This window comes from Talaromyces rugulosus, chromosome VI, assembly GCF_013368755.1.
Source record: "Talaromyces rugulosus chromosome VI, complete sequence".
NCBI lineage: Eukaryota > Fungi > Ascomycota > Eurotiomycetes > Eurotiales > Trichocomaceae > Talaromyces > Talaromyces rugulosus.
Genome location: NC_049566.1, coordinates 4,318,411 through 4,333,274, shown reverse-complemented (window position 1 = coordinate 4,333,274; position 14,864 = coordinate 4,318,411). Strand labels below are relative to the sequence as shown.

Below are 14,864 nucleotides of genomic sequence, written 5' to 3'. Positions count from 1 at the left end.
ATTTTATCCAGTTGGAAGACATTTTCTCTAATTACCGGAATGAAGGAGGTTGTTCCAGCTGCACGGGGTAGCTTCAAACCTTTGTGTTACATAAAAAGGTCGGTTTTGCACGATGAACAGTGTTGAGGTATGTGAGTGAGAATTTACTGTCCGCATTCGTTGTGAACAATGATAGAGCCTGTCCCTATTCACCCAATTTTTACATTGTCACGCTCGACTTGAATACCATGACAGAGTCTTTGAGGTGTGCGTATTTAGATGCTTACAGTTGAATGGTGTGCAACACGCAAACAGATTCCCGAACCTGTGACTTTGACATCCTATGAGTGGAATGATGTGTAGCCTACTACCTAGAAATTGGATACTACATTAACATTAAACCGGCCATCTAGGATGCTGGCCGATTTATCAACTGCATTCGGTAATGAAACAGATGTCAGACCATAGTTTTCGTGAATTTTGGGCTGCAAACAGGTAGTCCCTTAATGCCATATCCTGCCAGATGCAGTTCTTCAATGACAAGTACAATGATAATTGTTTCCGCATTTATGCTATCAAGCAATCTGCAAAAAAAGAAGGCTTAAAAGGATGGTGGTGTTCGTCAATGAAAGCTCATTAGCACCTTTCGATATCCACCCCCTTTCTAGATCTGTAGGTAGCAGATCACTCCATCCAAAAATATGACAGTTGAACCCGTTCCGAAGGACAATATCCAGGGTGATGTCTGGTTAGTCGAGATGGTATATCACATGAGAGATAAAACAGAAACAGCTAATCAACTCCTCCAGGCCTGGTCTCCCCAAGAAGTATGAAACTTTCTACTTCTTCGATATCCGCAATGATAAAGGGCAGGAAAAAAAGTACGAAGTGTTCAAAGGCCGTCTGAAGGACTTTATCCCCAAAATTACCACCGCTCAACAAGCCCTGGTTGCGAGAAATAAGATCAAAGACCACAACGGGAAAGTCACTGAATTGGAGGGAGACCAGGGCCACCTCCCTGAAGCTCATTCCAACATCAGTTTTGCCCAAAGAGGCCTGATCAAGGTAAATTACACCAGGTCACAGGTTCTAATTTGCCGCTGACGAGTCAACAGTTGGGTAAACTGGGTATCAAAGAGATTTCCTTTGTCCAAGGGATGTACACAGATTTGACAGCGGAAAGCCGAGATGAGCCGAGCGACTATAAACAACCATACACGTCCACTGATGGGGTATTTTTGGTCGCCGGCAGTAGTAAGGAAATTGTTGAGGCCAAGGTGAAGGAGATCGTGGCCCTTTTCGGAGACAGTATTACCAAGCAGTTCATCGAATGTGGACAGGCCAGACCCGGTGAATATGAAGGGAAAGAACAGTAGGGAACTCTGTTAATCATATATTAAATGGAGAAGGCCTCATTGCTAACTGGGTATTCCGTGCTCTCTATCTCTACAGTTTCGGCTTTCGTGATTTGATCTCCCAACCCCTGATAGAAGGTCTCGATAATCCTCCAACAGGAGAGAAAGAGCCCAAATTAGTTCTTCCAGGGTAAGTACAAAATTCATTTCTTAAAATTTGTCACCGCTGGTCAATTAATTATCTCTACAGCAAGATCTTTGTCGACCGTGAGGGCAGGTCTGCTCCACAGGACGGTGCTCCGTGGGCCAAAGACAGCAGCTTTATGGTATTCCGCAAATTACGCCAGAATGTTCTGGAATTTGATAAGTATGCTGATTTTTAATTATTCGATGCTCGTTCGCTTACAATAGTCTTCAAGGTTCTGCGAGGGAAAGAAAGACGAGTACCATATGAGTGCAGATGCGTTGGCGGCACGCATGTTTGGAAGATGGAAGAGCGGTACGTGATTCAATTGAGGTCCCCAGGAATGAGAGTTAAAGACAAGAAGAACAAAGTTAAGAATCAGTTTAGGATGTCCTGTCGATCTCTCGCCAGACAAGGACGATAAATCCCTTGCCGACTCTAATAACTTCGACTATAGACCTATCAACAACCAAGAAAAATGCCCATTTACCGCACACATCCGCAAGACTAGACCTCGTGGAGACAAGAAAGACGACGGATCCCCCATCCTTCGTCGTGGTATCCCCTATGGAGAGGAAGTTAAGGATGACGAGCGGCTAAAGCAAGAAACCCTGCACAATCGTGGATTGCTATTTGTCTGTTACCAGGGGAGTATTGTTAATTCATTCCTGAACATCCAAAAGCGTACGCTCCATCAAACCTTCGTCGGAATTACAGGGCTGATCTCTTCATAGGGTGGTGCAACATGAGAACCTTTCCCCCTGGCAAATATAGCGCCACCAACAATGAAGAACCCGGCCTGGATCCCATCATTGGCCAGCGTGGGCCCAACATCGTCTTCGACATGAGCATTGTTGATGGAAACAAGCAGACTGTTCGACTTCCTCTCGAGACCTGGGTTCTTAATCAGGGTGGCGAATATTTCTTAACCCCTTCTATATCTGCTCTTCGTTCGATCTCGGAGGTGGCATAGGCTGTTTAAACAATTGAAATTTTTCCTGCTTTAAAAATATCTATACCGATGTTCTACGTAGGCGACTTGAAGTTTCGTTTCCTCGCTCATCCTATGCTGGAAGATTATTGACAGTAACAAAAGAATGCTCCCATGTGGGGCTTTTTGATCCTGCTTCAGATATGCATTGCCTGTGGTCCTTTTTGTAGGCTTATTCCGACCTGTAATTTGGTATAACAGTTGCTCCAACTCGGGAAATGTAGCCAAATGTCATCCTCCTCCTGTTACAAAAGCATCGTTACCTCACCAAACCTCTGAAATGTATGAGCCATGTGAATCCCTTACGAGAGATTTGACATGCAAGATTTATTCACGTCGTTTCAATACTCTCTCCTGGAAGGCAAGTTGCAATGTGACATTGCATTCTTCGCTACGGGCCGTGCGTTTAAGCCTATATAGTATAGTGGAGACACGTCAACTAATCCCTTGCAGCGCTAGGCTTCCGTGCTACATGACGGCGGGAAGAATGCCTGCCCGTTCATGTCACTGAGGGTAAGAACTGAACTCGGTAATATTCCGTTTGCATAGGTGTACGAAGTAGGCTCACGCCGCATCGAGAAATTCACAGAAGGACCTGGTTTGAAGAACGCTGCGTTCCTGCTTATTACTGCCTCGAGACTTACCCCTTCTTTTCTGGCCAGAACTAGCTCACACCAATTCCACAGCCATCATGCAAGAGGAACTGCAATACCTGAAGGGTGACCCTAAGGTTATCTTTTTCACAGATTTCGATGGAACTATCACGTTGCAAGATTGTAAGACAGCTTCACTCGGGCAGACAATATCTCCGTACTAATGTTGAGAGGGGGAAATAGCCAATGATTACCTGGTACAGAACCCCGCTATCTTAACAGCGTTCCGAAAGTATCAGCTAACGGTCTTTCGCAGGTGGATAATCTTGGCTTTGGAGTTGACAAGCGCGAGGTACTGGAAGAACAACTCTCGAGTGGAGACATAACCTTTAGGTATGTGAATGCAAGTCCTGGAACAAATTGTCTAGATATTGAATAAACATTCCACCTCGTCTTAGGGAATCATTTCAGACAATGTTGGACAGCGTGCGAGCTCCATTGGATGAATGTATTCAGGCCCTCTTAGAGAACATCGAGTTCGACCCACACTTCCTGGATTTCTACCAGTGGGCGAAAGAACACAACGTCCCTATCGTAGTGCTCTCCTCCGGGATAGCGCCAGCGATACACGCGTTGTTGGAGAGGCATTTGGGCAGCAAGCCAGAAAACATTTCAGTGATAGCTAATGACATCCAGCCTCGCAATGGCAAGGGTATCAACGAGCATGGCGGTTGGCAGATTTCCTTCCGTGATAAGAGGTAAGAGAAAACGATCATACCCACGTTCCCGGTTCAATTTTGGCTTACTTCTGAATCCAATATCATTTCAGCCACTTCGGTCATGACAAATCGCATTCGATCAAACCATACGCGGCCCTTACCGGTCCATCCCGTCCAGTTCTGATGTATGCTGGAGACGGGGTCTCTGATCTGTCTGCCGCGTCTGAAACAGACCTGCTCTTTGCGAAGTGCGGGATGGGTATGTCTATTGCGTAATCAAAAAGCAAAAAATAGTATCACTGACAGACAGTCTAGGCCTCGTCCGATACTGTGAGAAGCGTTCAATTCCGTTCGTCCCATTCGATGACTGGACCTCCATCCTCGCCACTGTGCAAGATATCCACACAAAGGCATGAGCGGAGGATGAAAAAACAGCAAATTCGTGTTCGGCATGGTGGAGAGAGAAGATTATGCCGTAGGCAAATCAGGACTGGAGACCGGATACGAGTTTGAATTGTCCCCAGTGTCTTTCCTATTCTGGGCTGGAATAATGTTGGTAGTTGTTAATAGCAAAATCATACGTTACGCGAAATAGGTGTACCATGGAGTATTCTTCCACAAGTAGTAGTAACCAAGTCAATCGCAGCCACATTCGTATACTTGAGTGATGTCATCTGGGTGCAAAGAGCCGGAAATATCGAGTCTGGTGGGCTCACATCATGGCCGTTGTTCGAAAAAGGAGGCTTCTCGCTCTTTTTTCACTCTCTTCACCCACAGACAATCACAATTCTGATTTACCTCATTACTGATCAATCCTACCCTGATACCGTACTCGTCATGGCGTCCATGAACAAGGTGTTTGCGGGATACTACGCCCGCCAGGAACAGTTAGAAAAGAGTGAAAACCCGTTCGCAAAAGGCATTGCTTACATTGAAGAGGAATTTGTCAAGCCCAAGGAGGCCCGCATACCGCTTCTCGATGAAGGGTTCATGCATAGCGACCTTACCTATGATGTGACCACGCTCTGGGACGGCCGCTTCTTCCGGCTCGATGATCACCTAAAGCGGATCACTGAGAGCTGCGACAAAATGCGACTCAAGTTCCCAATTCCACTGACCAAAGTAAAGTCGATTTTGACGCAAATGGCAGTCAAGAGTGGGATTCGCGACGGCTTTGTAGAGCTAATCGTCACGCGCGGTCTCGTGGGTGTTCGAGGCTCTAAACCAGAGGATCTGTGGAAAAACAATCTATACCTGCTTATCCTTCCTTATGTCTGGGTGATGAATCCAGACGAGCAGCCTACTGGAGGTAACGCGGTGGTTGCACGCACTGTGCGCCGAACCCCTCCTGGGGCTTTTGATCCGACAATCAAGAATTTGCAGTGGGGAGACTTGACGAGAGGATTGTTTGAAGCGATGGACAGAGGCGCCACTTATCCTTTCCTTACCGATGGAGACACTAACCTCACCGAAGGATCGGGCTTCAACGTTTTTCTCGTCAAGGATGGCGTCCTCTACACGCCAGACCGGGGCGTGCTACGTGGCATTACCCGCCAGAGTGTGATAGATGTTGCGCGAACCTCCAAGATTGAGGTCCGTCTTCAGGTTGTCCCGATAGAACAGGTTTATCATTGTGATGAACTCTTTATGAGTACCACAGCTGGTGGGATCATGCCAATCACGTCGCTAGACGGCCAGCCCGTCAATGATGGTAAGGTTGGTCCCATCACCAAGAAGATCTGGGACGGTTACTGGGCCATACACTACGACTCATCATATAGTATTCCGGTTGACTATGAGTAGAACCGACTGTTTCTTGTCTTTGCCCTGTTTCAATTTTTTTTTTCTGTATGTATGTATGTATAAGTTTGAATAAAAACATGTTATGAGCACATCCAGGGTCTTCACATCCCTTGCGTTACAAGTAGTAGATGAGAATCACTGCTGTTCAACACACGAGGTTACATGGAGAACTGTCATGAAAATTGCCCTGTCAATTGCCTTGCATTAATATTAATTCCTTGGACCCCTCAAGGTTCCTCTGCTGCCATCGTTAAACTGTAGGAATAATAAAACCTAGAACAAACAACCGTTTGCGGTATTGGATGTATAGCAATATTAATGTAACCAACCCTAAAGACATCACCTACCACTTACTATGGGCTCGATGTCTTCCCAAACGCTGTTCATGACTTTCACCACCCGCGTGACGATCTCGTCCACGTCCTGCTTCTGCACGATGTAAGGCGGTGCCAAGAGAAATTGGTCTCCATTCCAACCATCTGCGGCCCCAGTAGCACTGAAAATACATATGTCATATCCCTTTTCCAGTCCCCGAGACCGGATGCGTTTGGCCAGGTTTAGTCGTGGGTCCCAAGGAGCTTTGGTGATCTTATCCTGCGTGAGCTCCACAGCCCAAAAGAGTCCTCGTCCACGGACGTCGCCCACCAGAGGGTGGTCCATCAGATGCTGCTGGAGTTCTTTTCCGAGGTATTCTCCCATGCAGCGAGCATTCTCGACTAGGTTGTTCGCCTGGATGTACTGCTGGGTAGCTAGCGCGGCTGCACAGGTCAGGGGTTGTGCCTGGTAGGTTTGGGCATGAATAAAGCTTCCATTGCCCTCTTGTAAGCCCCGAATTACCCGGTCGTTAACCAACATGGCGGATATCGCAGCGTATCCGCCTCCCAGCACCTTACCAACGGTCTGGATATCAGGGACCACCCCGTCGTGCATCCAGGCATGCTGGGCCCCGGTGCGACCGAGTCCACACATTATTTCATCGAAGATGATCAGGGCACCGTGGCGATCACAGACTTCCTTCATGGCGCGTAGATAGCCCGGCAACGCCACAACACAGCCGAGGGCCTGGAGAGTAGCAGAAATTGGCTAATTAGCATACACTCTCCGGAGATTGTCAGTCTTGAGGTGGCTAGCTTACCGTGCCAACCATCGGTTCCACGATGAAGGCGCAAACCGTTTCTGGACCGAGCCTCTGGAATTCATCTTCTAGCTCCTGTTTCAGCCGAGCCACATACGCCTCCTCGGTTTCCCCTTTCCTCATGTCGCGCCACGGATGACAGGGGGACACCTTGCTGACATTCTTCAGCAGAAGAGGCTCAAAGAGCGTGGTTCGGGACTTGATATCGCCTACGGACAGAGCACCGATGGTACAACCATGCCATGAGCCCCGTCGCGAAATAAAGTTGATTCGGGGCGACTGCGGTGTCAATTCGGCGAAGTACTGGTAGGCCAGTTTCAACGCCGCTTCAACCGCTTCAGAGCCTGTTTATTACCTCACCGACATTAGTACACATATACGGCAGCCACGAAGCAGAAAGTACACCGGAACAGAGCGAGGTAAATGGGCGAAGGGGCCACAAACCGGATCCCAGGATACAGGCCCGGGACATTTGCCCGCCAGTCGATGCGACCAGCCAGTCTGCCAGTTCCCGGGCAGGAGCGTTCGAGAAATACCCAGGATGAGCGTAAGTCACCGTATCCAGCTGACGAATGATGGCTTCTCGCACGGTTTTGTTGCCATGACCGATGGCCGAAACCGCTGCACCCCCCGTTGCATCCATGACCTTTTGGCCATCTTCCAGAGTAAAATACAGGCCTTCAGCTGACTTCGCAGTGGCAGCCTGTGGACCTCCAGTCACACATTGATACAAGTAAGTGTCCAAGTTTTCTTCGTAGGAACCCATGGTATAGGATATTCTTGACAGTCAAAGCCCGGGTACTGTAAATTCAGATTCTGGTCTCTTGCCTTGGGAATTTTGGGGAGAACGTATGTTCCCAGAGCAATGAGCTAGGCATAGCTCTAGATATAAAACATCAGGAACAAAGTTTCATCTCCTCTATACAGTAACGGTTGCATTTCACGATCATGCAATGGCGAGAAAGGTTCGAGAGAACGCCACATGATTTGGGAGAGCTGATGATGTTCGCTTTCGTCAACGTTGTGATACCAGTTGACATTGAGGTAGTATTTCCCAATATTGCCGATATGCCATTCACTGGTTTCATACAAGTAAGAATAGTGTGAACGTTACTTCTCTCTCTGAACCTTTCGATGGCTCTCACATCATCTCCACACCTATATGACAGATCTGCTCCGGATGCAGTTACATTGTCCCAATCACACCCTCTAAATCAATGGCTCTGCATGATTTACGGTAGCAACAACGCCGGGTTAGGCTGGAGCTCCAGCCCCAGCCGTCTTGATGCTCAGAGAATAAGGTCTGTCTATGGTCGGCGCAATACAATCTAGACTCAGAATCAGCAAAACCTCTCAATTCAGGATACTTTGAGGGGATATACAGAGTTTTTCCTGCTACGAACCGAACGCAGTGGCTGGTTCCTGGTTGGCTCAACCAAATCAGGGGATTCTGGCGGCCGGAGAAATCTCGACCCCGAAATTTACAAACTCACTTTCACCATCTTCAGCAGAGAGATTTCGCCTCATTCATTCCCCCAGTTGGACTGCAGGAGTTACAGCTCTAGCACAATGTCGTCTTCTACCCTTTCAGTTGATGCTACAACCCCTCTTCTACAATCGGTGAGCGAGGCAGCAGGCAGATATGTAAATGGTGAGGCCCTGCCCAAATCAGAGCCTGAACACGCAGTGCAAAAATGGCACAATCCAATCATCAATGCTTGGCGCATTCTCGCGGCCTTCTTCAGTTTTATCGTGGTCGGTGCAAATGATGCAATATATGGTGTACGTCCATGTTTACCTCTCCCCGTCCCCAAAGGTTTTGCAAGGCCTGCGCTAACATGACCGTTCCTTTTAGGCCTTGGTCCCTTACGTATGTGAAATCAATCCCCTCTCATCCTATCATATGGAGAGCCGTCCTACCCCAGAGTTTCGCCAATGACGGGATTGACTAACTGTGATATGCAGCTGTGTGATCACTACGGGTTAGACTATGCTTCTGTGTCTATGGTATTTCTTTTCCCTTGTCTAGGATATGTCGCTGCTGCTCTTGTGAGCAACTGGATTCATGCGCGATTTGGACAACGGGGGGTGGCCTTTCTGGGATCTGGATTTCACGTCCTAGCTTATACCATTGCGATACAGCATCCTCCTTACCCTGTACTGGTTGTTCTTTTTGTCCTGGCTGGATTAGGCAGTGGACTTTTAGATGCAGCATGGAACGCGTGGATCGGCGTCATGGAAGACAGTAGCCAATTGATGGGTATCCTGCATGGTTTCTATGGTCTGGGGGCAGCATTGGCCCCGTTAACTGCTACCTCGCTGATCACGCACCGTGGATGGCACTGGTATCAGTTCTACTATATCATGGCGGGTGGCTCTATCATTGAAATTCTGGCTTTAACTACTGCGTTCTGGTCGGCGCGAGGAAGCCCCGTCACAAAGGAGCTTCACACCGACAGGGACGCCGTCTCCTGGTGGAAAGCTTTGCGCGCGAGCCCGACAATCCAGTCGCTGAGCTATGGCGCCACGTGGATTATTTGCCTATTCATATTTCTCTATGCCGGCGTCGAGATCACTTTCGGAGGCTGGGTGTTTACCTTCCTAGTCCGCGAACGAGTTGTCCCTCCATTCGCAGCCGGGATAGCCAACTTTGTGTACTGGGCTGGACTCACCGTAGGCCGTGTCCTCCTCGGTTTCGTGACGAGCTATCTCAATATCGGCAAGTACACGGTACTTGTTTACGTGACCGCGTGTATCATTTGCCACATCACCTTTTGGCTAGTAAAGGAGTTCACGGTATCTGTCGTTGCAGTGGCCTTGCTCGGATTTTTCCTCGGCCCCTTGTTCCCTGAAGCCGTCATCGCGTTTGCCGACCTTTTACCAAAGCATCTGCATATTTCAGGCATTGGGATTGCCGTCGCTCTCGGGAGTGCGGGTGGCTGCGTGTTTCCTTTCATAACAGGGGCACTGGCAAAGCTTGTTGGCCTCCAAATCCTGCAACCTATGGTTTTATTGCTGCTGCTCCTGTGTTTGTCCAGTTGGGTTCTCTTTTTAATGGTTTCACGACGCCAAATTTCTTCGTGCTGAATACCGCCGTCTTGGTTATCCACTGGTTCTATATCAAATCATTCTTAGCTAATTTCTCTCGAGTTTTATTGTGCCACTGTTGAGTGTTTGTTTACAGGGGTCTTTGCTTGTTGACAATTTGACACCATCCTATTATTCACGCTTAACCGGCACTGCTGCTTTTTCTTTCCATAACCTCAGTTGGAGAACCCAGTTGTATTGTATGATGCAAGGGAGATTTCAGGGTTCAGAGGACTTGCACCGAAATAAGTGGCTAAGCTAGTGTTTCGGATGGTGAAAGTGTCCAATAGCAGCAGTCAATCAATACGTGACTATTTGATTAATCTCATACAGAACTAAAGTCAGTATTCCAATCTTTTGTCATACCAACGACATTTAACGGAGCTGGCACATACTAGGAGAAAACCCCAGCATGCTACAGGCACATTGAAGAACGACTTGTTGGGTGATATTCAGAATGTCCCCATAAAAGGCAATACAGAAACGGCATATTTTCTGAAGAAAAATCGATGTTGAATATCTTCACTGCCTGTATATAAGCCTCATTCCTTACATTCTTTACAATCCTATGATTCTGGGATAATGTCGTAGCTTTGACGCCCATTCTAGACTGCTAGTCGTGCTACAAAAAAAATGAGCTGTACATTATAATCTTTATAAAATTGCTTATACCTAGAAAACAATATTATTGCATAGTCTATTAGTCATTTGTACATATTACACAAATACGATAATACACCTAAATCTACGTTTAAAATAATAGATACTAGTATATACGCAGTCAAGTTCTCTCTTTTCATCTTAATTATGCTCTTTCTAATAGATTAATTAGAGTAAACAATATATGATTGATCAAATAAAAGGTATAAAGCTATGGTAGTTACATCCTAGATCTAGGTGAAATACGGTTAAACCCTTTATTTACTCTATATATTAACCATATACTTCATTTTTTCTATATTGGATCATCTTTATTTGTTTTTGATTTTTTTAACATATTCCAGTTGGATTTTAATAAGAGGAGGATATAGTATTACTTTATTGTTATATAATTCTTTCTGTCTTTATTCTCCGATTGGCTACTAACATTTTAAGGCTGTCAGTATGGTATCCTTTATTATATAAAGTTACTGGTTGCTATGTCACAAATTTTGCGAAAGAGTCCCGAAAATCCCGGTCACAATCACAGATCCTGCCATCCGCCAAGCCGCTATTCCAAATGAGCCTTGAGGATCCTTCTTTAGAATCCCCCACAACAATCCGAATAACAAGCTGGGAGGGAAAAAGCCAATCGCAAGAATCCAGCAAACCTTGAACCGGTCCCAGTCTTCTTTATAATATATCTCCCATGCTTCTTTAAATTCGACATGATCAGATTTGAGTTCTCCACAGGTCCTTTTCGGAAGCTGCTGAATAACCAACGTATTATTAGGCTGTAAGTCATTAGGATGGGTAAATAAGTCCATTAACATTCGCGGCCCAACCGGGGGTGACAGTTTGGGTGGTATTGGGCGACATTCATATTCTGTTCCATTTGGGTGGACAAGATTAGCTGGCGGTATACATTTGCAAAGCTCTCCATTTTCACAAATTTCCTCATGACATCGCACATCGACATATCGGTGGCCCCCGTATGTGAACTTTTTAACTCGTTATTAGAACGGCTAACCTTTATACTATCTTGATCTCGTAGGATTTCTCAAAACTGACATACCTTCATGAAATGGATACTGTCAATTGTTCTCAAAGACCAATATGGTTTTGATTTCCCTCTTTGCTCGTAATAGATGCGTTTCAATGCATGGAAAAGCTCTCGATCATCCATAACGTGTGTAATAACCTCTTGATGGAGCTTAGCACCATATCTCCCATTTTCCATACAGAGAAGAAGATGCAGTGTACTTGTACTGCCTGGAAGCTCGCCAAGCTCTATATCTTGTATAGCACAGCCATTTACAGTATTGGTGGTGGTATTGTGTAGATGGCCGACAACATCACCAGTATTAGAGATGTTTCCTGCTGCTGAACTGCTGTTGAGATTATGGAACCGGGAAGGATGAGGGGATATATAATCATTACCACTCTCGGTCGCTGTTTTTATTTTATACGCTGACGTATTCAAATAATCTTGCATTGCTTGTAGGGAGCCTTGGTCGTGTTCAATATAGTCATCATAAAGATGTTCACCTCTTGCCTTGGTTGTTTAAGCATGTGACTGGGCTTGATAAATTCTAAGAAAGGGGTACATCGAAGACACGTACATTTATCCACCTAATGCGCTGATGGCCTCGCGGTATACCTTTCTCTTTGACCCCCAGACAAGAGAGGAGCGCTTCTACTATTCGAGATATCTTCATCACTAAGCTCAAATAGGGTTCCGGTACTAACTCAGCAAAGGTTTCAAGATCAGTCTCACTTGAGGCTAGCGCACTGAGCCTAATATCTTGCTTGTGAGATGGTTGAACAAACTTTCGAAGGTCTTCAAGCAACTCTTTAAACGCATTGCTGTCCACAAGGAAGTCTCGTCCATTGGTCAATAGCGTGACAAAATGATCTTCGTCTGACTCTTCATCAATGAGGGTGGTATATTCATTTCCCTGAACAGACAGTCCGCTATCCAAGGTTGGTCCACTGTCTCTTGTGCTGGCCCCTCTTCCATATTGCTGGGCATGATGGTGTTACGGCTGTCAAGCCCCGGTTTGAGAATATGTTGGACTTTAGAAGCCACGAAACCGGCTTTTAGCGAAACAAATTTCGCCAATTCGTAATGGGATGCCTCTTGACTTTCTTTTTTTCAAATTCCTCGAGAATGCTTGGAGCAATCTCTTAAAATTGCGGACAAATCGGTCAGGGCCAATCCGTTGATCATTCATAGCCAGTTTATATAAATTATTAAGTTCATCGTTTCCCAGGAAGATATCGACGAGTTTATCAGTAGCCTTTCGTATCTCGGCTTGTGTGAAGGAACTGTTGTTAGTAACTGCAGTGGACTGCACGCTTGGTAATGAAAAGATCTCTGATTCTGAATCAGATGCACCACCAGACTTCTGATCAAAAAACATATCCCCAGGGCTTTTACTAATAAGCTCTACCGCCTCCCTTGCACTTGATGAATTTGATGCTGCTATTTTGGCAGTCTCTTCAGAGATTGGAAAGTCCACTCCTCTTTTGTCAAGAAGACGATCTATTAGGGCCACTGCATCGCGATGTGCTAATGCCATCTTAACAATCTCTTCAGAAATTGGAAAATCCGCTCCATTTTGATCCAAGAGAAGCGTCATTGTATCCAATGAGTCTATCACAGACAGTAGCTGCTTCGCATAAACTGCGGCTGATCCTGCCGCATATGGCTTCCAAGCACTATTATTGTGCGAATCAGCGTAATCACATATGCCTCGAATGTGAAGACATGGGATTATATTCATCAGATCGGCTGCGTCAATCTCAATGCAAAGGACCCCGCCTAGATGCGAGCTGAGCTTGTCCCTCACAATAGCATCCCTTATAACACGATTACTGGATGCAATCGTGCCGTAGTGAACCTTGACTTTCTCAGACCTTGGTTTCCGCTCCACCAAGTTCATTCGATCGCACCTTCGACAATCCGGCCCCCCAACATGGGGATAACCTGCTTCAAATAAGAGATCAGGTCCCGTATTTTCGCGTCTAAACATGGGAAATTCGCGGAGCCTGTACCCGAATTTCATGAACCTGTCGCTTGGCCAAACTTGGGCGGTTCGCAGGACTGAGATAGCATTTTGTAGAACGCTTGGGGGTACATGCCCAGTCTGTTTCTGTTCATTCGGTTCTTTTCCAAGGGCATATTTCACTATTCCACCATTCAATGAATTTGGCTGGCTAACAACCACGTCACCTAGACGTATGTCTGCTTTTGCTGTTGGGACACCTGCTCCGATCCCAACTATCAAGGCGAACTGAATAGACGGGAAAGAAGATCTTATTTGAGCAGCAACGGTTGCGGCTGGACGTCCTAGTTTTTCGCCTGCTGATGGAGAGACTATTACAACATTATGCTCGTCAATGCGACCGAGCGTGTATATGTTCGTATCATCTCCATCAAGTCCAAATTTCTCGTGTTCTTCATCAAGCATCGCCCGCGCTGCGACATATTCGATATCTAGCGAACAAACCCAGCCAACCAAATAAGCATTGCGTTGGGGACACCCTTTTTTTGTTTGTTTCATCATTGTTGCAGTTTGTAAAATGTTATATATTGAGGTTCAAAGTACCTATACCTTATATCAGGTTTGCGGGAGTGTTGTAGATACCCTGTCTCGCGATGTTGCATTAGAACACACTTTGCTCAGCCTCGTCGACTTGATAAACCATTAGTAAAGCGTAAGGCATCAAGGGCCGCTATGCATGATACACTATCAATTCTACGGCGCGGGGCCAATAGGAAACCCTCCGACATGGGCAACGCCGCCAACTACTGGAAAGGTGCGTCTCTTTAGCTTCCCAATCCTGGGTTACTGTCAAGGAAAGCGTAGTGCCTATGAAGCTAAAGTGACGGCTGATCTCCAATTTCCCATTCTCAACATACAAGCCAGTATTACATGGTGATCATCCATTCTTCCTGTTCAATTAGTATTGACATCACCCACTTGCTTCCTATACATATGTCCTATTTCATTGCAATGCTCATCAAATAACACTTCCATAGCATCGGCCTCTAGAGGAAGGGTACAGATCATTGCGATTTCGAATTCATCACGGGGCTGTGGAGGCATCTCCGCATAGCTTTCCTCATTCCGGATTGGAAACACTCATAGAGAACGAGCCGTATCACTGAACTTCTTTTCGCGTAGTAAGTAGCGGTAGCTATGACGGCCCTAAAATCCACCAGGTCATCTTTTGGAAGGAAATTGAGATAGGTCAAGCGGGGCATTAGGCTGAGAACAGAGCGTCGGAATTTGATTGGTGTTGGAAACACGTCAACATAGGCACGTCACGTGAAACCTCCTGGAGGTTGGACTGAGCTGTTCCTCATATCTCCC

At 46.3% G+C, this 14,864-nt stretch overlaps 5 protein-coding genes across 5 annotated transcripts; 3 read left to right on the top strand and 2 right to left on the bottom strand.

The window, feature by feature from the left end:
* Positions 1-680: 680 nt before the first annotated feature.
* On the top strand, positions 681-2,491 carry TRUGW13939_11801 (uncharacterized protein; the record flags this gene model as incomplete). The annotated part of the gene is made up of 8 exons (XM_035494906.1): positions 681-727; positions 789-1,044; positions 1,095-1,351; positions 1,432-1,524; positions 1,585-1,701; positions 1,754-1,833; positions 1,906-2,202; positions 2,253-2,491. The coding sequence occupies 8 exons, from the start codon at positions 681-683 to the stop codon at positions 2,489-2,491; spliced, it is 1,386 nt and encodes a 461-aa protein (XP_035350799.1).
* Positions 2,492-4,658: 2,167 nt separating this feature from the next.
* Positions 4,659-5,624, top strand: TRUGW13939_11800 (uncharacterized protein; the record flags this gene model as incomplete). Its single annotated transcript, XM_035494905.1, has 1 exon — positions 4,659-5,624. The coding sequence occupies one exon, from the start codon at positions 4,659-4,661 to the stop codon at positions 5,622-5,624; it is 966 nt and encodes a 321-aa protein (XP_035350798.1).
* Positions 5,625-5,963: 339 nt separating this feature from the next.
* Positions 5,964-7,525, bottom strand: TRUGW13939_11799 (uncharacterized protein; the record flags this gene model as incomplete). Its single annotated transcript, XM_035494904.1, has 3 exons — positions 5,964-6,686; positions 6,760-7,103; positions 7,204-7,525. 3 exons carry the CDS (start codon positions 7,523-7,525, stop codon positions 5,964-5,966), a joined length of 1,389 nt encoding a protein of 462 aa, XP_035350797.1.
* An 803-nt stretch (positions 7,526-8,328) lies between these two features.
* Positions 8,329-9,846, top strand: TRUGW13939_11798 (uncharacterized protein; the record flags this gene model as incomplete). Its single annotated transcript, XM_035494903.1, has 3 exons — positions 8,329-8,541; positions 8,615-8,629; positions 8,725-9,846. The coding sequence occupies 3 exons, from the start codon at positions 8,329-8,331 to the stop codon at positions 9,844-9,846; spliced, it is 1,350 nt and encodes a 449-aa protein (XP_035350796.1).
* A 2,717-nt stretch (positions 9,847-12,563) lies between these two features.
* Positions 12,564-13,958, bottom strand: TRUGW13939_11797 (uncharacterized protein; the record flags this gene model as incomplete). The annotated part of the gene is made up of 1 exon (XM_035494902.1): positions 12,564-13,958. One exon carries the CDS (start codon positions 13,956-13,958, stop codon positions 12,564-12,566), a length of 1,395 nt encoding a protein of 464 aa, XP_035350795.1.
* Positions 13,959-14,864: the final 906 nt, after the last annotated feature.